At 44.6% G+C, this 25,152-nt stretch overlaps 1 protein-coding gene, 1 long non-coding RNA gene and 1 pseudogene across 4 annotated transcripts in view; 2 read left to right on the plus strand and 1 right to left on the minus strand.

Moving 5' to 3' along the window:
- Positions 1-1,810: 1,810 nt before the first annotated feature.
- Positions 1,811-8,400, plus strand: S100B (S100 calcium binding protein B). Of its 2 annotated transcripts, none has more exons than XM_017538488.2 (3): positions 1,811-2,071; positions 4,969-5,114; positions 7,849-8,400. In XM_017538488.2, the coding sequence occupies exons 2-3, from the start codon at positions 4,977-4,979 to the stop codon at positions 7,987-7,989; spliced, it is 279 nt and encodes a 92-aa protein (XP_017393977.1). In that variant the 5' UTR covers positions 1,811-2,071; positions 4,969-4,976; the 3' UTR covers positions 7,990-8,400. The 2 variants fall into 2 exon arrangements, with proteins under 2 accessions (XP_017393977.1, XP_017393976.1); XM_017538487.2 differs by having other exon boundaries at positions 1,818-2,071; positions 4,976-5,114.
- A 100-nt stretch (positions 8,401-8,500) lies between these two features.
- LOC108311174 overlaps positions 8,501-25,152 on the plus strand; it is a 37,723-nt gene continuing 21,071 nt past the window's right edge. For both annotated transcript variants that reach the window (XR_005201844.1, XR_005201843.1), the window contains exons 1-2: positions 8,501-9,015; positions 10,156-10,323. This is a non-coding gene — a long non-coding RNA (uncharacterized LOC108311174). The remainder of the gene's footprint in view (positions 9,016-10,155; positions 10,324-25,152) is intronic.
- On the minus strand, positions 8,853-21,934 carry LOC108311170 (annotated as a pseudogene).

Below are 25,152 nucleotides of genomic sequence, written 5' to 3' on the forward strand. Positions count from 1 at the left end.
GTCTTGAGTTAGAGCCTCTACCAAGTGAAGACCTGACCATTGCAAGCTCCTACTTTGGCTGCTGAGCCACATTTCTGGTTCCCAGGAATTCATGTCAATTGAGGCAATCCCTGAGACATCTAGGTTATTTCCTTTTCATGACTTGATGGCTGCAGGACACGTCAGAAAAGGTGTGGAGGAGGATTTGTGGTATATACTCCTGGTGCCAGTGCAGATTCTTTCTTAGGGCCTTGGCTTTTCCTTTCTATCAAGATGCTCTAGGTCTGACCCAACTTAGGTCTGGGAACTTAGAGAGAGCCCATGATCTCCACTGTGGTGATTCAGGTAAGATTTTAGTGACCAGACCTAGAGGTTTTCCTGTTGTGTGGATTAAAGGCTACTGTAGCAGCTGTCCATCTCTTGATGCTGAGGAACACTGTGAGCAATTGGCCAAAATCTCTGTGGACCAAGGCACTTGGAGCAGGGTGGACCCACTGCACCGCACTTGCCTTCCCAGGAAGCTGCAGTGTGCAGAGGGCAGGTCTGCCTGGGTCTTCCCGTGAACACAATGCCCTAGGCACAGGAGTACAGTCATTGCATGAGTGGATTTCAAACTATTTTTAATCCCTGCAGGAGCAGGCTAAAGCTTTTCCTATGGATTCTGAAGGGTGAATCCAGAGTTCAAGTTGCCACTCTGGGGAAGTGGTCAAGGCTTTCAGGAATGGTCCCTCCAACGTCTGAGCGAGGAAGGGGCACAGAGCACAGCTGTGCCTTCCTCAGGCCTGGGCAAGCTCCGTGCTTCACAGAGCAAGCCTGTGTCAGATTTTTCAGCAGAGACCGCAGCCAGTAATGGTGAAGCTGATGAGCAGCCCAACCACACTGCTCAGGCCCTTCCTCACAGGAGGCTGGGGCAGGCTCAGCCATGCAACACTACAGCTCTCAGCCCTGTGCTATTTCCAGGGCACACTTACGGATGCTGAATGACGGAGAATTTTCTAGATAAAACAGGTGACAGCAAAACAGCCATGTACACAAGTATCTTGTGGGAAACCCTTCCACAACCACTTTGAAACTGGGTTGGGAGGAGGACCTGACGCTGGGTCAGGCATCCTTTGGGGACCATGGACATGTGTGGAGAGTTTGGGCCAATGCTTTTGTGTAATTTGTCAGAAGGAACACCCACTTCTTCCCTCTTGCGAAGAACCCACAAACTGGCCCCTGCGCTGACTCACGTAGGGCACATTGAGGGGACTTCTGGATTTCTCCTTCAAGGCTTCGGCAAGGGGCACACCATCTGCACACCTCTGTAAAACAGCGTTCGGATAGGGCATCTCTAAGGCATTGTCCAACTCTGCCAGTCTGTGACCTTCCACCCTGGGGTGGAGGGTAAGGCCTTGGGATACAATCCACACATCACGCTAAGCAAGGACTTTCCCCTCAAAGTACCACACGTTTTAGTCCCTGCAGACACGGGGCTCAGCAGCTTCTCTGAGGCAGCCCTGATGAACCCAGGGCTGACCATGGACAAGCACTACTGTCTGCAGAAGCCCATGCCCAGTGGGGTCAGCCATGGAGGCTGGCAGAGGAGAGACGCTCTAGTGGTCTCTCCATTAGAAGCAGATCGCAGGCCACTTACTCTCCTACGCTCAGCCTGTCCTTGGAGGCTTCTTGTTCTTGGCTGCACATTTGCTTTGTTTGAATCAATTAACCCAAGTCTCTCTCCCCACCCCCAACCTTGCCTTTAGCGGAACATCAATATTCATGGAACAAATAAATAGCACAAAAAGCTGACTCCCCACTTCCTGCCCCACAGGCCCTTTTTCTTCCTCAGCCCGTGTGCAATCCTGGCTCCTGGCAAGTCCCTGGGCCGCTTGGTCAATGCAGCCCTGTGTGCCAGCCTGGCAGCCCTGCCACCCCCACCCTCAGCCCCCATTGGCTGCCACAGCCTGCAGTGGGCTGCACCTGGGTTCATCCGTCCTCCCTGGGCAGAGGGAATAAGAGGTTGCACCCGCGCACCAGTCCTGCCGCCCAGGACCTGCCGCAGAGACGAGGCCTGCAGCAAGGACACAAGGAAGGGTGAGACAAGGAGGAGGTGAGAAAGAGCCAGGCCAAGAGGACGCTCAGGAAGAAACGGTTCTTTTGTTTTGGGTGGAACAGGGTGGAGGAGGAGGGGTAGAAACTAACTGTTAGCTTAAAAGGCCCCTTTAGGATAATTGGCAGCAATTCAGAAGTGTCAATAGCACGATGTGCTTTAATCTCCACTTTATTGCTGCTTTGTGGACACCTGACTGCATCAGCCCTAGACTGCCAGAGGTGTGTCTGCCTGTGTTTTGCCATAAATCAGAGAAACCTCAGCTCTCGTAGTCCAGAAGTGATTGTTGACATATTCCCAGCAATACTACAAATACGGCCTCTTCTGTAACGATTTGAAGAGTAAGGTTTTTGCTTCCCACTGGGGCTGAAAATGATAGAGAACCTAATGCTAGTTTAGTCCTATATGATAAATAAATGCTTTCCTTTTCTCCTTCTTACTTCTTCCACTGCCCTGGGTAAGTAACTTCAGTTTTCCAGTTTCCCTCAGTTTAAAAAGCCAGGGTCCTCGCAGCCCCCCACTCAGAAATTACATAACAATTGCAAATAAATTGGGTCAAAGAAAGTGGAGTTTTGGTGAGTTTTAACTTTCTTCAGTCTCACAGTTTCTCAGGGAGGTCAAACCCCTTCTTCAGAGGGATCCTCACGCACTAGCTAATGTGTCTAAGGAGTTAAAGTTCAAATATTCTCTTGTTCTCAATATTAAAAGATTAATGTAGAACATTCACAGAATGTGAGAAAGAAATGGATATTTATTTCCATTTATCTTACAAGATAAACTATAAACCATCAACTATTTCTTAAGTCAAAGGGAAAAACTTAACAAAATTTTTGTAATAGATTTGTAGTGTGGTTATGAAGAAAACCATATTTTCTAGTGGTTTCTATTAGGGTTCTAATATATGGAACAGATGTTTTATGCCTTTCCTTTGTAAAAATCCCATTAGTCATAATTCATAGAAAAACAATTTAACCTCCTTTTCCCTAAATCATCACCGACTTTGAGGAGCATCAGAATGATGCAAAAGTGTCTTTTGTTTTGTGTGGTTTTTTAAAAATAAACACACACACACATCAATAACTGAACACTTGAGTGCAAAGAATAAGAAAACATGAAATGCTAAAAAATTTTAATCCATCTTAATTGTTCTATTTGTAAAGTGTCAAATTTTTAGGAACTTAAGAGCAAAACAAAGTACACTGATTATTAATACAATGGCTTTAGCAAAGATCTGGCCAGTATAAACAAATCTCCAGTCCTGTTTCCTTTGCAGGATCAGAAATAAATAAAATTTTTAACATCTGATTCAAATTATTTTTCAGATGTAAGTGATATATTCAATATAGGAATGATTTTTCAATAATATTTGATTTATTAATTTATTTTTAATTATGACAGTGCAAATGTTCTTATTTAATGATTAGAATCCGAGGCCAAAAGCTAGTAAATTTCTCTGCCTGCACGTCTGTTCTGTGAAACAACTGACAAGGCATCCTTTGTAAAATGTGCCTCATTCCCAGACTGACCAGGTATTTCCTTGGTTTGTAGGCTGTGACGTAAGGTACTTGCTGTGAGGGAGTAGAAGGGCTCTTACTTTGGTAGCTGCAGAGAAACACCTATTCCTGTGCCCGTCCCAGTTACAGCAGTGAGTGAGCCACCGTCTCCCTGCACGGGAGGTGGAATGCTTGCTCAGCAGCTCAGCTTTCTGCTGGAGTCTCCTTCCCTGCGACAGAACCACACCCATTTAATCAGTTAAACTTAGGATACATTTTTTTTTTCCTGGTAGGTCAAATACATTTTATTGTTATTCTTCAAAAAGATTGTGGCAATTCTACCACATTTATTTTTCCTGATGAATTTTACAGCTGTTTTTGTCATGTTGTTCACCCAAAAAATTCCAATATTTTTGTTAAAAATGATTTAAATTTACATGTGAATTTAAAGGAAAAAGTTCCTACATTTTATGTTCCTCAGAATCTCTTGGAAGGACCTGCATTTTTCCTCCTAAACTTAGTCTTAGAGCACATGTTATTGCTATATGAAGATGACATCTTGCACTGTATTCTCTACTTCTTTATTTATTTATTTATTTTGAGACGGAGTTTCACTCATGTTACCCAGGCTGGAGTGCAATGGCGCAATCTTGGCTCACCGCAACCTCCGCCTCCTGGGTTCAGGCAATTCTCCTGCCTCAGCCTCCTGAGTAGCTGGGATTACAGGCACGCGCCACCATGCCCAGCTAATGTTTTGTATTTTTAGTAGAGACGGAGTTTCACCATGTCGACCAGGATGGTCTCGATCTCTTGACCTCGTGATCCACCCGCCTCGGCCTCCCAAAGTGCTGGGATTACAGGCTTGAGCCACCGCGCCCGGCCTCTACTTCTTTATTGATAGAAAAGAGGAATGCTATTGATTTTTGTCTTCTTATTTTGCTCCTAGTCACCATCTCACTTTTGGACTGTTTCTACCAGCTTGCAGTTCATGCGTTGCTCACCTGCACTCTACCACCTCGTCTTGTAGCTTTACAAGGACAGAGAGGGACCCTGCAGGGAGGAAGCAGAAATAAATCCCTGAATTCGCTTGCTGCTCTGCCTCTGTATTTTTGCTGAAGTTTCCCCATAGGCCCGACCCAACCAGAAGCCAGAGGTCATGGGAATATATCCCTGTGGCTCAGAGGGACAGAGAAGGCAGGCCTACATCTGTCTAAGAGGCAGGTGGGAGGACTGTGATAAAAGTGCAAACTCCCTGAATGCCCTTCCAGGCCGTGCCTGCTGCTCTGAGCTTGAAAAGAACCCCAGGACCAGCCCATCCCCCTTGTCTGGGTTGAGGTCTGTGTCGATAACACATGAAATGCTTTATGATGAGGTATAGATGAGAAGACATCTTTCCTTTGTGAGCCCCTAGAATGTCTGAGCTGGAGAAGGCCATGGTGGCCCTCATCGATGTCTTCCACCAGTATTCCGGAAGGGAGGGAGACAAGCATAAGCTGAAGAAATCCGAACTGAAGGAGCTCATCAACAATGAGCTTTCCCATTTCCTAGAGGTGAGTCTTGCTTTTTAAACTTGACACTTTCTCCATCTCCTCTTACAAAGCCACTGTACACTGGCTTTATCTTCTCAGCTGCCCTGAAGCTGATTCCAGTTCTGTTCCAGGACTCCTGGGTTGCTTCCGGAAACTTGCTTGAGTAACAGAACCCTCAATGGGGGGGCTGGCTCAGATGGGCCCCTTGTTTTCATTTCCTTATCAACCGTCTTGTGTACAGCAGGTGCATCAAGGGAAATCTGCTGTCCCAAAGGCAAAAGGTTCCCAAATAATGCTAGACTCGTTACTTACATGGGCCAAAGTGAACATAAAAGGAAACTGTTCAAAATAAGCTTTGAGAATGTTTTTAGGAAAGGGATATATTTTTGGCTTTAGCTAGACATTTATTATTTACTATGGAGATAAGATATGCTAGACTTTCACTCAGTAAACACTGCCGAAGCACTAATTAAAAACTGTGAGGTATGCAGGCACAACAGATGTGGTTCTGCTCTTGGGCACCCAGCCTGGCATATGGATGGATGATCAGGACTTACTTGCCTGAGGGCATGAGAGGAGTCTGCACACATCCTTTGGAAGCCCGGGGCTTTGCAGAAGGCTCCGTGGAGTGACGGATATTGGTGAGGAACTGTCTTTAGTTGGGACCCTACTTTAGGAACCTGCATGAGGGCTCCTGGGAGCCCTGTTCTTCAGACAGTTCCCACTCTGGCTTGTGGTAGAACACTTGCATTAAGGACTCATTTTCCTGCCACCATCTCCACTGTCCTTGGATCAGACCCACCTGTCTTTACTGCTCACCTCATGTGCCCTCATGGAAGTGAACTGTGATCCACCTGGTGCCCGATGCTCTCTTAACACCAAGGCTGGCTCAAGGCACACACAGAGCCAGAGCGAAGCACCAGGGGTGTGCACCATGTGAGATGTGATAAAGGGTTTCCTGGGTCACTGATAGAAGCAATCACAAACGGGAGAAAACACCAGATGATGAGCCAGCACAACAATGTCTCACCAAGCCGATTCCAGGATAAACACCAGGGTTGGGCTTGTTGCATGGGGACGGGAGCTGCCCTCCTGAGCTGTCCGAGCCTCTGAGTGCAAGACAGCAAGCCGTGGGTTCCAGCAGCATGACAATCATGTTGTCAGGGCAGGGGAGAGGGCGCTGGCTGGTTCTCCTGTCCGCACTCCCACCAAACACCGCACCACTGCGAATGGGTCAGAGTGGAGGAGACAGGCCTGCAAGCTTGCAGGGGCCATCACCACATCTGATTCCAGGACTGGTTTTCTCAGGCATTCAAGCCCACACAGGGACAGCAGCCCCACTCACACATGCAGTTTTCTAGTTCCACCAGTCCTGCCTTCTGACGTGATCTAAAAGTCCCAGGTTCTTCTTCTGAACAAGGGCTGTTATGAGAATGAAATGGATAGTGCTTAAGTGCTTAACATGTAGTGAAAGCTCAACTAATAATAACTACTATCATTATTTTTATACATAGAAAAAGCTTAGCATGTGGGAATTTCAATTTATAAATGATAAATAATTCATGGTAAGCATATCAAGACACCAAGAACATTTATTGGCCTGGTTTTGTCAAGGTAATTTCAGTTCGGAAGCAGATCTATAATATAACTGAAGTTAATGCCCTACTCCTGCCCATCCACAGGTGCCTCCCCACCCCTACCCCTGTAGAGTTACAATCTTATGTATGTTTTTCTTATTTATTTAGTTTTTGAGACAAGGTCTTGCTCGGTCACCCAGGCTGGAGTGCAGTGGTGCAACCTTGGCTCACTGCAGCCTCAACCTCCCAGGCTTAAGCAATCTGAGTAGCTGGGAATATGGGCACAAGGACCATGCCCAGCTAATTGTTTTATTTTTTCTTTGTAGAGATGGAGTCTCCCTTTACTGCCCAGGCTGGTCTCAAACTCCTGGGCTCAAGTGATCCTCCTGCCTCAGCCTCCCAAAGTGCTAGGATTACAGGTGCGAGCCACCGTACCTGACTCCTGTGTGTTTTATATCCAAGGCAGCCATTGTACATTACACCTGACTTCTTCAGGCCAAACCCTCCAGTCCTGGGGAATTGTTACTCTGCATTTATGCTCATCATCAGTGTTCAGGGCCCCAATTTTCCCCACCACGTTTGTAGCCCTGCTCTGTGGTTGTTCCTCTGAGGGTTTGTTCATCACTTAATAGCCACACCATTCAATGTCAGGCAGAACCGTCAGGAAAAAGTGTCATGACACCTAGAAAGCAATTCGAGTGTGAAAAAGAATATAGGATTAACAAATGCAGGACATGCTCCCAAGAGTTACTTTGGCAACAAAGACGACTTTCAAAACATTAAATTCTACTGGAAGCCTTTTCCATACACAGAACACATGAAAAGTTTAGGAGGGCCGTAAGTTTATTTTTATTTCATGACATTTGCTCAGGCTGATCTAGACTGCCTTTTTTTTTTTTTTTTTTTTTTTTTTTTAAGTATGATAATCTTCAGTTTTTCACCTCTTGGCTATTCCATTCAGCCTTTTCCAGTAGCCCAGGGCCAGGCACTGACCCCCAGAGACTCCTCCTTGGACAACAGCCCCCGGTCGCACGAGACATCTTTCCTGATATTTTGCATTACATATTCTTAGGTTATTTTGGACACAAAACATCAGAGTCACTCAACTTTTAATCATGTTTTGATGATCCAAAATTCCATTTAAAAACAAGGTTGGCAACTTCTTTTATCTCTCGTAGGAAATCAAAGAGCAGGAGGTTGTGGACAAAGTTATGGAAACTCTGGACAATGATGGAGACGGCGAATGTGACTTCCAGGAATTTATGGCCTTTGTTGCCATGGTTACCACTGCTTGTCACGAGTTCTTTGAACATGAGTGAGATTAGAAAGCAGCCAAGCCGTTCCTGTAACAGAGATGGTCACACAAGAAAGCAGACAGCAAGGGTTTGCAGCCTCTAGGAGCTGAGCTTTCCAGCCGCGTTGTAGCTAATTAGGAAGCTTGATTTGCTTTGTGAATGAAAAATTGAAAACCTCTTTCCAAAGGCTGTTTTAACAGCCTGCATCATTCTTTCTGCCATATTAGGCCTGTGTGTAAGCTGACTGGCCCCATGGACTCTTGTTAACAGTCACTTAGGAGTCAGTTCTCAGTGATAAAGCGCGCACCGTGTAGCCCACCGTGGCCGTGTAGACCCTACCCTGGAGGGAACCCTGACTACAGAAATTGTCCTGGGGCACCCTTGAGCCTTCCGCTACCTTTAAAAAACAAAGCCTTATCCAACATCATTTGAAAACACTGCTGTTCTTTAAGTGTGGTCCTCCTGCTTGCAGCTAACGCGTGCTTGGCCAGCGTGGCCCTGCAAGGGCGTGGTGGCCGCAGCCTGCCTCCCGGGCAAACACCCGGTGCTGCCAGCGCTCTCGGAAAAGGAAACTCGGTCAGAACTCGGAATGCCGGCCGGTTACGGGGGTTCCGGAGCAACCTCTGCGCCCCACGTGATTCGAGTCGCAGCTGCAGGATCCTGGCCTCCAAGGCGCCGACAGCCCGCACGGCTTCCGAGGGCACCACCGGGGACCCTGAGCCGCTGCGACGGCCTGAGTTCAATCAAAGAGCGCAGCAGCAGCGCCCCAGCGCCATCAAAAGGGAACGCGGGCACCCAACGCGGCTTCCCCACAGTCCCCACGAGGCGGAGGCTTCCCCGGGGGCACGGGGCCACGCCACCACGGACTTCCGGCCCGCTTGGGTCACGTGCTCTTCCCTAAGCCAATCACCAGCCGCGAGTGGTCCAGGGCAGTCACATGCCTGCCGCAATGCACGCTGGGCCACCAGCCTCTTTCCGGGCGGTCTGTGGCCTCCATCTTGGAAACCTCGCGTTCCTCAGGGCCCCTCGGTGCCTTCTGAACAGGCGCAGGTAGAACGCAGCCCTGCCTGTACCAGGCAGTGTGGGAGGCCAGAGGCACTCAGTGACCGAGGCTGGGTGCGGCAGAGGCAGGAACTGCTGCTGTGGCGCCCTAGAGATGGGTGGTCAGAGGGACCTGGGAGCGGGGCGGGGAACCCAGTGAGGCCACCCGGCGGGTTCCCAGGGCCCCATGCTCGCTTCTTGCTCGGCTCTCACCATCTGGAAATCTTTGGTTCCTTTTGGCCAAGGGGCAATGTTTTCATTTTGCACTGCGCCCTGCAGATTCCGGGGCTGGTCCTGGCCCGTGCTGCGGGCCGGGGAGCAGGAAGCCACGCTTGGGAGGCCCAGGGTGCGACCGTGAGTTGGGGGGCAGGAGGGGCGGTGCTGCCCTTGGCGCAGGTCTGCGCCTCCCACCTGCATTCCTCCCCAAAGGATGCTCCGCCGCCTCGGCAGGAAGTTATTAGTCCTCCCAGAGCCTCCTCTGCCCACATTGATCCAAGAATCCCACGGCGACTCAGTCCCCAGAAGCCTGCTCTGCTTCCAAACCAGACAGGGAGAACACTGGCCCTGCAAGGAGCCAGGCTCCAGCCCCATTCCTCAGGCAGCTTCTGAGCACATGGGGGCTCCTCCACCATTCAGAAGGAGTCTGGGGGGTCTCCTCCAATCAACTGCCATTAGCTCCAGGTTGTAAATGTCATCGGTCTTCCACTGGCCATCCATAGCTGAGTGTGGCCCACCCTCACCCAGAGGCACCTTCCAGTTCCATGAGTGGGTGATGGTAGCCCCACAGCCCACTGGCCAGCACAGCCCTGGCCTACCCCAAAGGCTGCTTCCGGCAACCCCAGGTGGACAGGGGATGGTCCCGGGCAAGGGGGTGGGGGAAACCCGCCCCCAGATTTGAACAGGAACACATGGAGGTCACTTAGGCCTGGAGGGCAGGACCAGGTGTGAGAAGTCTGTTTTCATAACTTGTTGCCCAGGCTGCCATTTCCATGGCCCAGTTCAGCCACACAAAATTTTCTGTGCTCAATCAGTTTGTCTTTAATTCACAAGACTTAGGCTAGTCACCTCACAAATCTGTCCCTGCAGTGTTGGTCTCTCAAGGTTGGAGACCCTGGGGCCAAGCCAAAGACCCCATTTATTGACTTGCAGTGAGAACGTGCTGTTGAGAAGTCGGGCTGCAAGAACCCAGCCTCTCTGGACCCTATGGACCATCCTCTACAGGTGCTCCTCTCTCTGCCGGAAGTACAAGCAACACAATTGCCAGACTTTCCTGCCACCAAGAGGAGGAATCATCATCTAATAACTGGATTGCAGGGGGTAAGGCCTTGGGCCCCCAGGCGGTATCTGACCATACCCCATCTGTACCCACCAGCAGGGACAGAGACAGCAGGAAGGCTATTGGGATCCCAAGCCCTGGGGTATGTGCCCTCCTGACCCCATGTCTCTGCCTGGGGAAATGGAGCAGTGAGGAGGGAATTGAAGAGTGGGTGATCCTGGGCTCCCCTGGCCCTCTGTCAAGCTCTGGCTGTCTCTTGCCCATTGTTCCAGATCCCCACCTCTGTGGGACCCCAGGCCTGTTCAGCCAGACCCTGCTCCTTTTGCAACCAGCAGAGGAATCAAATTTCCCTCAAGCTGGCTGGGGCCCTACTTAGGTATCTCCGCTGTGGGCAGTTTGTCTCCACAGCATGACACCCTGTGAGCCCCATGAGCCCATTGCTGTTCTCTGCAGCTCTGTCCTGTGAGGCCCCATCCTGGTCTCCAAGGCAAAACAGGGACCCTTGAGCCCGCAAGCCCCCAGCCAAGACCCTGAAGAGGGTTTGGCAACTCTTCTTAGGAAGTTGTGGGAGACACCTGGGTTTGTTTGCTTCTGTTCCAGGGTTCTCAAATTTAGGGATTTCACCCTTATCTTTCGCAGACAAAATCGGATTATTCTAATTGCAGATAGATGGAAGTGTTTGGGCATCAGAGGAAGGTTCCACTGGCCCTTCATCCAGTGGGACCTTCTACACACAGATACTACTTTCTGCCCACAATGGAGACACCCAAGTAGGCTCCACTAGCCTTGTCCTGCAAGAGCGCAGATACTGCCTGGTGCTATTTCTTTGCTAAGAACTGGGCTGCCTTGGGGAGCACGAAGGCGAGGACAAGGACTACCTGGCTTCTCCATCCTGAGGCACCCTTAATTTTGACCCTCACAGCCATGTCCACCCGCAACCTGGTAGGCAAGACTCTGGCACAACCTCCTTTCACTGCATTTAGGGAGGAAAGGTCAGGCCTCTCTCTGAAGGAGTGCAGAAAATACACATTATTCAAGCCGGTTAGCATGAGGCAAGCCTGGAACTTTCATACAGGGCTGGATGTTGAGCAGAGAGCTGAGGGTGAGGCTGGCACTCTCCTCAGGAAAATAATCCAAAGCCCCCAGGATCTAAACCTTGCAGGAAGGAGGCCATACTTGGCTGGACTAGATGGAGCTTTTCTGATGTCTTCTTGCCCCAGCACCCCTAATTAAAATACAGATCCCTGAAGTGCATCTCAGGAATTTGAGAGGCCACTCCTGAACTTTTCCTATTCTGTGAGGGGGTGGGGGACACTACAGAGGACCTACTGGGTCCCAATGCCCCCTACAGCTCACTGTACAACACTCTGCTGGGATCGTACTACATATCCCAAGGACCAGGCCCCCCAGGTCTGAAGTGGGGTCATGACTCCCTGGGGTTTTTAGCTGTGAAACTGATCAAACAAGAACTCATGGGTTTGATGTTTATCCTCAGGGAAGTTAGTAACACCAGGTTAGCAAGATAGCACTGTCTGCCTAGATTATACCTCAGGAGGAATTGTGACCACCCTGCCAGTGTACCAGGCCCCTCACTGGAGAGTTGACTCTGCAAGGCACAGAGTGGAAAAGGCCTCAGCTTCTCTAATACCTGAGGATCCCTGAGCAGGGACATCACTCTCTTTGCCCAGGCCCACAGCAGTCAAGCCCTTCTGGACTGCAATTTCCTCATTCAAGAAAATAGGAGTGTTGGGTGGTATACACATAGTGCATTAAAGTGCACCCCACCCTCTCCTCCTAGTCTTCACATCTTGTGAAATCTCCATCCCCTGGGTATTCCTGATCTCAGCTGGTTGGGGGAAGCATCCATTAAGTATCCATTGAGTATGTTAACTGTGGGATTTTTGTAGATGTCATTTATCAGGTAAATTTCCCTTATATTCATAGGGTTTTGGATTTTTTTAAAAGCTTTTTTCTGTGTTTATTGAGGATGATACAGGATTTTTTTTCTTGCTGCTTTACCAGCTGGATGCTTCTTTGGCCAGCAGGATCTCTGCTCATTTGTTCCTATCCACTCTGGCCCATGGCTCCCAGCTTGCCTGGCCCCACCAACACTTCCCATCATGTGGGCCACCTGGCACGAGGAAAGGGCCAGTATTACAGCTTCTTTTGTACCCACTGTTCAGTGGGTCCCAATTCTTGTCCCACATCCAAGAAGAATGAGGTTATGCAGATAACCAGAGAGTAAGCAGGGCAGAGAGTTTTATTGAGTGACAAAACAGCTCTCAGCAGAGAGGGGGACAGGAGTTGGGTACACTACCCTTACCCAGTCAGGTAGTCGTCCCCTGCCTGAAAGCAGGCAGTCCCCCAAGTGTGGCTGAATCTGGGGCTTTTATGGGCTCAGAATGGGGGAGTGCATGCTGATTAGTTTGAAAATATGTTAAAAAAAAAAAAGGCTAAAACAAAGGCACCACTCAAAGGTGGAACACAACAATGTTAAAAAACAATTAGGGGGCCGGGCGCGGTGGCTCACGCCTGTAATCCCAGCACTTTGGGAGCCCGAGGCGGGTGGATCACGAGGTCAACAGATCGAGACCATCCTGGTCAACACGGTGAAACCCCGTCTCTACTAAAAACTACAAAAAATTAGCTGGGCATGGTGGCGCGTGCCTGTAATCCCAGCTACTCAGGAGGCTGAGGCAGGAGAATTGCCTGAACCCAGGAGGCGGAGGTTGCGGTGAGCCGAGATCCCGCCATTGCACTCCAGCCTGGGTAACAAGAGCGAAACTCCGTCTCAAAAAAAAAAAAAAACAATTAGGGAAAGGTAGGTATATGTAAAATAGGTGAAGAGTGGGGATCAATGAGAGGAAAGCATGCCAAATGGGGAGAGAGGTACTCAGTCTGGTCCATAGACTTATTCGACACTTGTAGCTTGGCTTTCAGGCTTAAAACTGCCTTTGCTTTGAAGGTTATGTTTCACCAGGGAGCTTCTCTTATCTGCCTAGGGATTTGTCTGCCTCCTGCCACTATGAGTTCTCCCATCCAGAGAGGTACATCTAACTGCCGTTAGAATAAGGACAACAGGCCAGGTGCGGTGGCTTACACCTGTAATTCCAACACTTTGGGAGGCCAAGGTGGGTGGATCACCTGGGGTCAGGAGTTCGAAACCAGCCTGGCCAACATGGTAAAACCCTGTCTCTACAGAAAAACAAAAATTAGCTGGGCACGGTGGTGAGTGCCTATAATCCCAGCTACTTGGGAGGCTGAGGCAGGAGAATCACTTGAACCCAGGAGGCAGAAGTTACAGTAAGCTGATATCACACCATTGCACTCCAGCCTGGGTGACAAAAGTGAAACTCTGTATCAAAAATAAATACAATAAAAATAAATTTAAAAAATAAGGACAATGACTGCTCTTAACTGCTTTATGCTGACAGGGGTGCTGTTTTGGAAAAATGGCAGTCATATCTTTCCCAGAGGCCTATCTAAGGGTCCCCAGTAAAAGGGAGCCATGGTCCAAGGCTCCATTTGTGTGACCATGTAGAATTTGATGGGCTGAAGGTGAGAAGAGGCAAACCAATTTATTAGAAGACATGGATCAAAATGAAGCAAGGGGCCTCTTTGGGAGGCTGAGGTGTACACATCGCTTGAGGTCAGCCTGGCCAACGTGGCAAAACCCTGTCTCTACTGAAAATACAAAAAATTAGCTGGGCATAGTGGTGCAAGCCTGTAATCCCAGCTACTCGGGAGACTGAGGCAGAATTGCTTGAACCCAAGAGTCAGAGGTTGCAGTGAGCTGAGATCACACCACTGTACTTCGGCCTGGTCAACAGAGCGAGACTCTGTCTCAAAAAAAAAAAAAGGAAAGAAAAATGAAGCAAGAAGGAAAGGACAGCTAAAAAATCCTGAGGCTTCTGAAATGCCCAGATAACTGGTGGCCATAGTTATGCCTGCTAAGACTTGGGTGCACTGATCTTGGATTAGCTCCCTTGGTCTTATTTTCCCAAAAAATAAATCTTTGAGTTATGGGCATTCCATTTACTTCCATCAGCTGCCAGGATTTGTGGGATAATTGCCCAGAATTAGAATACTGATCCAGATTTTTACATTACCCATCCCATTTGTTTCTTCTGAGCTGCAGCTAGAGATCACTAGTTGGTTCACAGGAATAAGCAGTGTTAGTCCAAAACCTTAAAAACAACTAATGCTACTAGAATTTAATAACAACTGGATAAGTTTTGAAATATAACTTTTCTCTCTCCAGTTCTTTTTGTTGTTTAAAAAAAAGTCATGATAGGACTGAGTTGTTTGCAAAATAAACTTTAGTTTTATATTTGGCCTGATTATTTGCATAAAGTGCAGCAAGAATAATTATTTTCACATAGACTTTTTAAATTGTTTTTTTTTTTTTCTAATATGGGTTGTCCCCAATTAAATTGGTTTTGATGGAACTCTGTTGCATAAGAAATATTAGATAAGATTTTTTAAATACGAGCCCAGCCATTAGTTTATACCCTCAAATACCTATGAATTGGGTAAATTCCTCTTTTCTTGAGGTCCTAAGTTATCTTGGGGCTCCTGGGCCTGTTAAAAGGTGACTTTTTTTTACTCACTATAGGTTAGGACCCCTGTACAAGGGTTGTGTGACAAGGAATGAGGCCAGTTTTCCCAAAGCCATTTTATTGGCTCTAGAGGTAAAATTTGATTCCTTAAAGGGAAGCACACCCCTCCATTCAAAGCCTTAGTAAAACAAGCAGATTCTCTAACTGCATCCTGTTGCAAAAGAACATAGATTCTTACTGCACTTATGCAAATAACTACATTGCTATAAGTTAAGAATACTCACAGTTTCCAAATTCTGGAGAAACCAAGCAGAGAGAAGTATGCCACAAATTTTGTTCACAGGAGTATACTTTACTCAGTTGTTAAAAGCTGTAAATAGCTTAAAATAAATGTTTTCCTGACTCTGAAAAGCAAGATCAGCAGCGTTTTAAGCAAAAAGTTAAAAAAGATTACTTTAGCCTTTTATTAGTTCAGTCCACTCAGTTAACTCTTGTTCGGCTTGACATACATGAGTCCTGAATGATTTTCCTCTATTCTGATGTCACAATTTTCAGTTATCGGAAACCTGCATTTGAGAGTACCTTTGAAAGTCCTATAGCTAATTATAAATCATCTTTTGAAGAGGATCAAAACAAGCCAACAGTTGTCTATGAATGATAAAATGTCTCAGGATAGTCACAGTTAAAAACATGATTCATAGGCCGGGTGCGGTGGCTCACGCTTGTAATCCCAGCACTTTGGGAGGCTGAGGCGGGTGGATCATGAGGTCAAGAGATCGAGACCATCCTGGTCAACATAGTGAAACCCCGTCTCTACTAAAAATACAAAAATTAGCTGGGCATGGTGGCGCATGCCTGTAGTCCCAGCTACTTGGGAGGCTGAGGCAGGAGAATTGCTTGAACCTGGGAGGCGGAGGTTGCGGTGAGCCGAGATCGCGCCATTGCACTCCAGCCTGGGTAACGAGCAAAACTCCGTCTCAAAAAACAAAAAACAACAACAACAAAAAAAACATGATTCATAAAGAAATTTGGTTATTTCTATGGTTTACAATAACTTAATAACTCTAATTATGATTGATACCATATACTCAGACATTAGAATTTTAGAAATTCCATACAATTTTGGAAAATAATATTCACTAAAATTTAACCTGAAGAAGATTAGACATTTTTATTCTGACAATCCCATGTAACTAAATATGTCAAATAATCCTGGTTAGCTCTCTCTTTTGAATGCTCCAGGGGCCCTCTGTAGTGTCCAAAAGTTAGGGTTAGAAAAGACAGTTTTGAAGCTGAAATTTGATTTTGGGAAGTGTATCAAATATGATAAAGCTTCAACGCACTTGATATTATGAAATCAAATTCCAGGTTACCATAGTCAATTATTTAGCCAAAATGATGACTCAAAAATTTTTACTCAGTAAGAGGAAACACTTAGCTTCCCAAACAATCTGTCTCTTGTCCTTTCCTTTTTTTTTCCAGTAGTACATTCCCAAGGCAGACAAAAGTCTTTCATTATTTCTGTTAAATAAAAATCTTGTTCAAGAGAGAGAAAGCCAAGTTTCACCCCTGCATTAGTCTACTATTAATGTCAACCCCAATTTAAAAAATGAAACATTATAAACAAATCTGTCCAGTTTTAATCAATTTGACTGTGAGGTGAGATTTTTATAGACCCCTTGCAAATTTTTGTTGAAGAGCAGATCATTGCTTTAAGAAAACCTTATTATGCTTTTATTCAATTTATGGAAAAACCAAATACACTTTTGAATTTATTCAATATGTTCATACACAGAAATTCTTTTATAAGATTAATTTTTGCAAACCTTCCACAACTTGTTTAAACCTTTAGCTTTATCTTATCTAATTTAAAGCAATCCTTTAACCCTCTAAACTAGGCAAAAATTTACAATCCCATGCCTTCTTATAATATTTTGTTAAAAACACATTTAACTTTCCTTACACACCTTGCAGGTAAATCTATTTTCGGTCATTTCAATAACATGCTATAATGGTAATATTTAGCAATTTTTAATTTTGATGTAAAACCTGGTTATTTTAATTATGTATTAGGTGCAGATAAAGTCTGACTCTTTCCAGCATAGTGGTGTGGTTAACTTCATATGTTCCCATGCCTTACCCAACTGTAAAGCAGGCAAGTCAAACAATTTTTAGAAGCCAAAGAGTCAGTGTATGACCGTAAAGCATTTAGCAAGCCCAATACCTGACCTGCATAATTTAGACCACATGTCTACATTTCAAAGACATATTTATTTTATCAACAATCTTTAAAACTGTTTTTATTTGTCAAAGACTCAAGTCATGTGAACTAAATACACTACAGTTACTTTTCTTTCAAAATATTTAAGCACTCATTTTTCTTAAAGCCAGTTAATTAGAGCTTTGTAAATTTCTTAATTGGATTATTGGCCTCAGGGTGGAACCCTTCAAGAAACAGAGCTAGGACAGCCTGCAGTTTCTATGGCTTAATAAGCATGCATAGCTGGAAGACAAAAACAGATCCCACAGTGTAAGGGTCCCATTACATACCAAATCCTAGATCCCAAAAAGAGGGAGTCAGCCCATCTCCCGTAGGAGTCTTCCAAGTAATTTCCTACTATCTCCTATAACTCAAAATTGTCAGATAACACAACGTAAAACAGAACAAAGCCTTAGATTTTGAGACGGATCTATCTGCTCTGAATTCCTGGGCTTCCATCAAGAAAACAGGTTTTTTCCCAAAGCGAGTCTGTGGCACCTCCTCTGTTTTTCCCAAGGAGTCCCAGACTATCAGAAGTTGTCTTAGGGCCGCTCATGTGTGCACTAAGAGTGGCAAGAGAAAATTGAGAAAAATCATTTAGCAGAGAGGAAAGTACCCTTTTCCAGAAAAACAAGATCCATGAAAAGACATCAAGACCTTTTAAATATACTGGTAGCCTGCATATCTACTTTTAATTAAGCTGATATTAAAATGTCCTTTTAAATCGCATACCACCCAGTATTAGCCATGCCAAATAGCCAATACATCTGGCTTTTCAACTCATGGACTGGCAGAGAATACAGTGTGTTTTACCATTTCTATAACCAGTTTTCACAGAGAGAGAGAAGCCAGAAGTCTGACTGGAAAAAACTTCTACCCTTTTGGCAGCATGTCAGGCTTCTGGGTTCTCTTCCCCCAAGCTATGGAGCCCTATGGACCCTGGAGTCCTGTGAAGGGGAAGCAGACATAGAGATTATCTGCATACACTTCTTGGAGGCTTTGTTCATATTTTCTTATTCTTTTTTGTCTTTGTTGGATTGGGTTAATTCAAAGACCTTGTCTTTGAGCTCTGAAATTCTTTCTTCTACTTGTTCAATTCTATTGCTGAGACTTTCCAGAGCATTTTGCGTCTCTACAAATGTGTCCATTGTTTCCTGTAGTTTTGATTTTGAATTATGCTATCTATTTCCTTGAACATTTCCTGTTTCACATCTTGTATCTTTTTTTTTATTTCCTTACATTGGGCTTTGTCTTTCTTGGGTGGCTCCCTGATTAGCTTTATAACTAACCTCCTGAATTCTTTTTCAGGTAAACCAGGGATTTCCTTAGTTTGGATTCATTGCTGGTGAGCTAGTGTGATTTTAGGGGTGTTAAAGAACTTTGTTTTGTCATATTAAGAGTTGGTTTTCTGGTTCCTTCTTACTTGGGTAGGCTCTGTCAGAAGGAATGTCTAGGGCTGAAGGCTGTTCAGATTCTTTTATCCCATGGGGTGTTCCCTTGTTGTAGTACTCTCCCCCTTTTCCTAATGAGGTAGCTTCCTGAGAGCCAAGCTGTAGTATTATCTTTCTTCTGGATCTAGCTACCCAGCAAGTCAGTCAGGCTTTGGATTGGTATTGGCATTCATCTGCACAGAGTCCTGTGATGTGAACCATCTGTGGGTCTCTTAGCCATGTATATCAGCACCTGTTCTGGTGGAGGTGGTAGGAGGGTGAAATGGACAATGGACTGTGAGGGTTCTTAGATTTGGTGGCTTAATGCACTATTTTGTGCTGATTAGCCTCCTGCCAAGAGATTGCACTTTCCAGTGAGCATCAACTGTGGTAGTATAGGGAGGAACAGGCAGTGGGTGGGGCCCTAGAACTCCCAAGAGTATATGCTCTTTGTCTTCAGTTACCAGGGTGGGTAGGGAAGGACTATTGGGTGGGGGCAGGACTAGGCGTGTCTGAGCTCAGACTCCTTGGGTGGGTCTTGCTGCGGCTGAGTATTTGGGTTGTATCCCATGTCCTGCAGGAGCAATTGCTTCCTTCACGGGGTTTGTGGGTCTTCTCAGGTTTCTTTATTTGTTCTGGAGCAAAAATCCATGATTCAAGCCTCCACACGTTGCTCTGTCTGTCCGAGTCAGAGTTGCAGTCTAGTCTTATCTCCTGTCCACCGTGATCCCTCTCAATTCAGCATTCAGGCTTTAAACTGTCTTTGGTTTGAAGGTCAGGTTACACCAGGGACCTGCCTCTACCTGCCTCCTGCCACTATCAAGATTATCATGTGGGTTTTTAAAATTCTATTGATATGGCATACTATATTAATGTTCATATATTAAGCCAATCTTGGATTCCTGGAATAAATTCCACTTGGTCTTAGTGTCCAATTATTTTTATATGTTGTTGGATTTCATTTTAATATTTTGTTGGATTTGTCTGTTCATATTCATGTGATATTGGTCTGTAGTTTTCTTGTGATGTTTGTTTGGTTTTGGTATCAGATAATACTGGCTTCATAAACTGAGTGTTCCCTCTTCAATTTTTAAGACTATTTTGTGAAGAATTGATATTATTTTTTCTTCAAATATTTAGTAAAATTTAGTAGTGAGCCACCTGGGGCGTATGATGTTTTACTGCTTATTTAATATTTTTGCTTGTTAAAGGTCTGTTCAGATTGCCTGATCTTAAGTGGGGTTTGGTAGTTTGTGTCTTTCTAGGAATGTGTCCATTTCATCTAAGTTACCTAATGTATTGACATGCAATTTTTCATACTATTTCTTTATAATCCTTTGTTATTTCTGTAAGATCTCTACTAATTTTTTTTAAATTTCTGATTCTAGTAATTTGAGTCTTCTCTCTTTTTCCTAGCCTTGCTACAGTTTTGTCAATTTTAAAAAATCTTTTTAGTTTTTGGTTCTATTGCTTTTCTATTGTGCTTTTCAATATTTGTTTCATTAATTTCCATTCTAATATTTATTATTTTCTTCTGATTTCTGTAGGTTTACTCTTTTTCTAACATAAAACTAGGTTATTGATTTGAAATTTTTCTTCCTTACTATATACATGTGCAGCTAGACATTTACCACTAAACACTACTTCAGCTTTATTCATAAATTTTGATATGTCTTCATTTTCATTTATGTCAAGGTATTTTTTAATTTCCCTTTTGATTTACTCTTTGATCCATTGGTTATTTAGTTGTTTGCTGCTCAATTTCCATACGCTTGTGAGTTTTCCAGATTTTTTCCTGTTGATTACCGTCTTAGTCCAATTTGTGCTGCCATAACAAAATACTTGAGACTGGGTATTTCATAACAAACAGAAATTTATTTAGCATAGGTCTAGACCAGGGCTGGGAAATTAAAGAATAAGGGGACAGCATCTGGCAGAACCCTTTTGTGCTGCATTATCCCATGGTAGGAGGAGAAAGGCAAGACAGAGCAAGAGGCCAAACCTGCCCTTTCATAACAGTACTCCTCCTGTGATAATGAACATATTTCTGTTATAATGGCATTAATCCATTAATGAGCACACAACTCAAATGACCTAAACACCTCTTAAAGTTCCCACCTCCCAATACCTTCAAAATGGCAGTTAACTTTTAGCATGAGTTTTGGAGTGAACAAACATTCAAACTGTATCAATTCGTAATTTCATTCTATTGTGTTGGAGAAAATAATTTATATATTATATCCATTTAAATTTAGTGAGGTTTGCTTTATAGCCTAGCATATGGTGGTGTATCCTAGAGAATGTTCTATGAGCAATTGAGAAGAATGTGTACTTTCTTGTTGGTTGGAGTTTTACAGATGTCTGTTAGATCTAGCTGTTTATAGTGTTAAATCTTTTATTTACTGGTTGATATTCTGCTTATTCTATTCATTATAGCAAGTGAAATATTGAAGTTTCCAACTCTTTTTTCTGTCAGTTGTGCTTTGCATATTTTAATGTTTTGTTGTTGGTGAATATATATTTGTAATTGTTAGGTTTTCCTTATAAATTTACCTTTTCATAGTTATAAAATGCCTCTAGCAATTTTTGGTTATAAGTCTATTTTGTATGAGACTAGTATAGCCACTTCAGCTTTCTTGTGGCTGCTGTTTGCATGTGTACCTTTTCTCATCCTTTTACTGTTGATTTTGAGTAAAAGGTTGTCTCCTGTGGACAGCATATGGTTGGGTCTTATTTTTTATTTGTTTGTTTGCTTGTTTTTATACAGTTTTTCTGACAATCTCTGCCTTTTTAATGAATTGTTTAATTCATTCATGTTTAATAATATTATTGATATAGTTTGACTTACTTCTGCCAATTTACTTTCTGTTTTCTATGTGTCTCATGTCTTTTTATTCCTCTCTTCGGTCTTAGTCTTTCTTTTACATTAAGCGAATGTATTCTTTTTTTTTTTATTAATTTTTTTAAGTTTATTTGATATATTTGACGATCAGCGATTAGTTCTCATCCACATTGACTGTCTGTAGATTTTTGAAAGTGGTAACGGGTACATAGGTAACCAAAGTATAGAGCTTATTTGGTGAATCTTCGTCCTCATTACGTTTTCTGGACAACCGCACACGGATTCAGTATGGGACATTTCTTATTCCTTTGGCCCAGACAGCTTTGTTGAGCCTGGTATCAATGCGCACATCTGGAGTTCCCATCTCCTTCATAGCAAATTTCTGAATCTCTTTGAGTGCCCGAGGGGCATACTTCTTGAAGCCCACTCCATGGATGCGCTTGTGAATATTGATGGCAGAACGGCACTTTTTCTTCTCGCCACCCTTCTTTGCAGGAGCCATTCTGCCGGGTCCGAGGTGGAAAGGAAGAGCGCGAGGAATTGTGCTAAGTGAATATTTTCTAATTCAGCATTTAAAAGATCTTTAATGAGTCTCTATGTTTTTTAGCTTTTTTTTTTTTTAATGGTTGCTCTACAACTTGTATGTTTTAACTTATCAGAGTCCACTCCAGAGCTATATTAATTCCAATGAGATAAAGAAATGTAATTCATGTATCTCTATTCCGTTTCCCTCCTTTTAATTATATATATTGCATCTTTTGCTGTTATAAACCCCATAGTACATTGTTGTAATCATTACTTTGGCATCTATACAGCAGTCCAGTACATCTTTGCCCCCACTCATTTTTCTTGTGTTGTTGTTATTAACACATACTCAACACAGAGTGCAGAGTAATCCCAGCACTCTGGGAGGTTGAGGCGGGTGGATCACCTGAGGTCAGGAGTTCAAGACCAGCCTGGCCAACATGATGAAACCCCATCTCTACTAAAAATACAAAATGAACACACTCTATATTCCTATATGTTATAGAAATATTACATTATACCAACATATTATATACATACTCTCTTACACCACTGTTTTGTAAATCAGTTAAGGAAAATGCATTTATAGTCTTACAATTATATAATTATCTTTACCTTTACTGGTGCTCTTTGCTTTTTCTGTGGATCCAAGTTACCATCTGGCATATTCACTTGGTTCTTAAAAAAGAAATTACCAGATAAATTGAAAAATGGCCTACTAGAAGCAGCTCCCATTGATAGCTCCCACTGAGAAGAATGAAAATGGTGAGTGAATTCTGCACCTTCACTGAGGTACCCAGGTTCTCTCATTGAGACTGACTGGGTGGTTGGTGCAACCCATGGAAAGCAAGGAAAAGCAGAGTGGAGCAATGACCCACCCAGGAGCCCCACGGGGGAAGGGAAGCTCCCATCCCCAGCGAAAGGAGGCGGTGAGTGATTGTGCCACCTGCCTGGGAAACCATGCTTTTTCCACAGATCTGTGCAACTCACAGATCAGGAAATCCCTTCGTGATCCCAAATCACCAGGGCCTTTGGTCCCAAGCACAGAGCTGTGCAGATGGTCAGGTTGCAGCCAGTGGCAGCTTGCTGGAGACTGCCAACCACAACCGAGTACTTAGGGGGAGGGGCGGCCACCATCACCGCAGCTCTGGTCTTGCTGTTTTCCCCTGCTGGTGCCGGAAAGACTGGGTAGTTTGAACGAGGAGGAATTTCCCACAGCACAGCACAGCAACTGTGGCAGATCCAATTAATGAATTGCCAGACTGCTGCTTTAGGTGGGACCCAGATCCATTCCCCATCACTGGGCTGGGCCTCCCTGTGGGAATTTCAGCAACTCCAGTCAGAGGTTTATGAACAGAACTCTGATCTCCCTGGGATGGAGTCCCTACTGGGAGGGGCAGCTGTGATCTCCACAACTCAGCAGACTTAGTCTTTCCTGCCTGCCGGTTCTGAAGAGGTGGGGCAGTCTGAACAAGGAGGAGTCCCCCCAGTGCAGCACACCCACAACACCAAGAGGCAGCCAAACCGCTTCTTTAAGCAGGACCCAGATCTCATGCCTCCTGACTGGGTGAGCTTCCCCCAACATGTGTTGCCAGGCACATTATATAGGAGCGTTCCCACCAGCATCAGGTTTGTGTCCCTTTGGGATGGAGTTTCCAGAGGAAGGATCAGGCAGCCATCTTTGCTGTTCTACAACTTCCACTGGTGACACCTCCAGGTGCAGGAGGGACCCAGGTGAATACAGTCTGGAGTAGACCCGCAGCAAACTGTAGCAACCCTACAGAAGAGGCTGTCAAAAACAGAAAACAACATCAACAAAAAGACCCCACAAAACCCCTCCAAAGGTCAGCAGCCTCAAAAATCAAAGGTAGATAAGCTCACAAAGATGAGAAAAAAATCAATGCAAAAACGTTGAAAACTCAAAAAGCCTCTTCTCCTCCAAATGATTGCAGCATGTTTCCAGTGAGGGCACAAAACTGGGCTGAGGCTGAAATGGATGAACTGACAGAAGTAGGCTTCAGAAGGTGGGTGATAATGAACTTTGCTGAGCTACGCTAAAGGAGTTATGTTTTAACCCCGTGCAAATAAGCTAAGAACCATGATAAAACATTACAGGAGCTGTTAACAAGAATAACCAGTTTACAGAAGAACATAATGATCTGATGGAGCTGAAAAACACATCATAAGAACTTCATAAGGCAACCACAAATATCAATAGCCAAATAGACTAAGTGGAGGAAAGAATTGTACAGCTTGAAGACTGTCTTGCTGAAATAAGACAGGCAGACAAGATTAAAGAAAAAAAAAATGAAAAGGAGTGAACAAAACTTCTGAGAACTATGGGATTATGTAAAAAGACTGAACCTACAACTGATTGGGGTACCTGGAAGAGATGGGGAGAACGGAACCAAGTTGGAAAGCATAGTTCAGGGTATCATCCAGGAGAACTTCCCCAAACTAGCGAGACAGGCCAACATTCAAATTAAGGAAATCCAGAGAACCCCAGCAAAATATACTTCATGAGACCAACCCCAAGACATATAATCATCATATTCTCCAAGGTCAAAATTAAGGAAAAAATGTTAAGGGCAGGCCAGGCACAGTGGCTCACAAAGTCCTGTAATCACAGCATTTTGGGAGGCCGAAGCGGGAGGATCATGAGGTCAGGAGATCAAAACAATCCTGGTCAACATGGTGAAACCCTGTCTCTACTAAAAATACAAAAATTAGCCAGGCATGGTGATGAGTGCCTGTAATCCCAGCTATTCAAGAGGCAGGAGAATCACTTGAACCCAGACGGTGGAGGTTGCAGTGAGCCGAGACTGCGCCAGTGCACTCCAGTCTGGCAACAGAGACTCCATCTCAACAACAACAACAAGAAAAAGAAATACAAACAACCAACAGAGAACACTATACACATCTCTATGCACATAAACTGGAAAATCTATGAGAAACTGATAAATTCCTGGATACATAAACCCTTCCAAGTCTGAACCACAAAGCAGTTGAATCCCTGAATAAACCAATAATGAGTTCTGATATTGATGCAGTAATAGCCTATCAACAACAACAACAGCAACCAAAAGCCCAGGACCAGAAGGATTTACAGCTGAATTCTACCAGAGGTACAAAGAGGAGCAGGTACCATTTCTTCTGAAACTATTCCAAACAATTGAAAAGGAGGGACTACTTCCTAACTCATTTTATGAGGCTAGCATCATCCTGATACCAAAACATGGCAGAGATTAAAAAAA

Source organism: Cebus imitator, unplaced genomic scaffold, assembly GCF_001604975.1.
Source record: "Cebus imitator isolate Cc_AM_T3 unplaced genomic scaffold, Cebus_imitator-1.0 Scaffold112, whole genome shotgun sequence".
NCBI lineage: Eukaryota > Metazoa > Chordata > Mammalia > Primates > Cebidae > Cebus > Cebus imitator.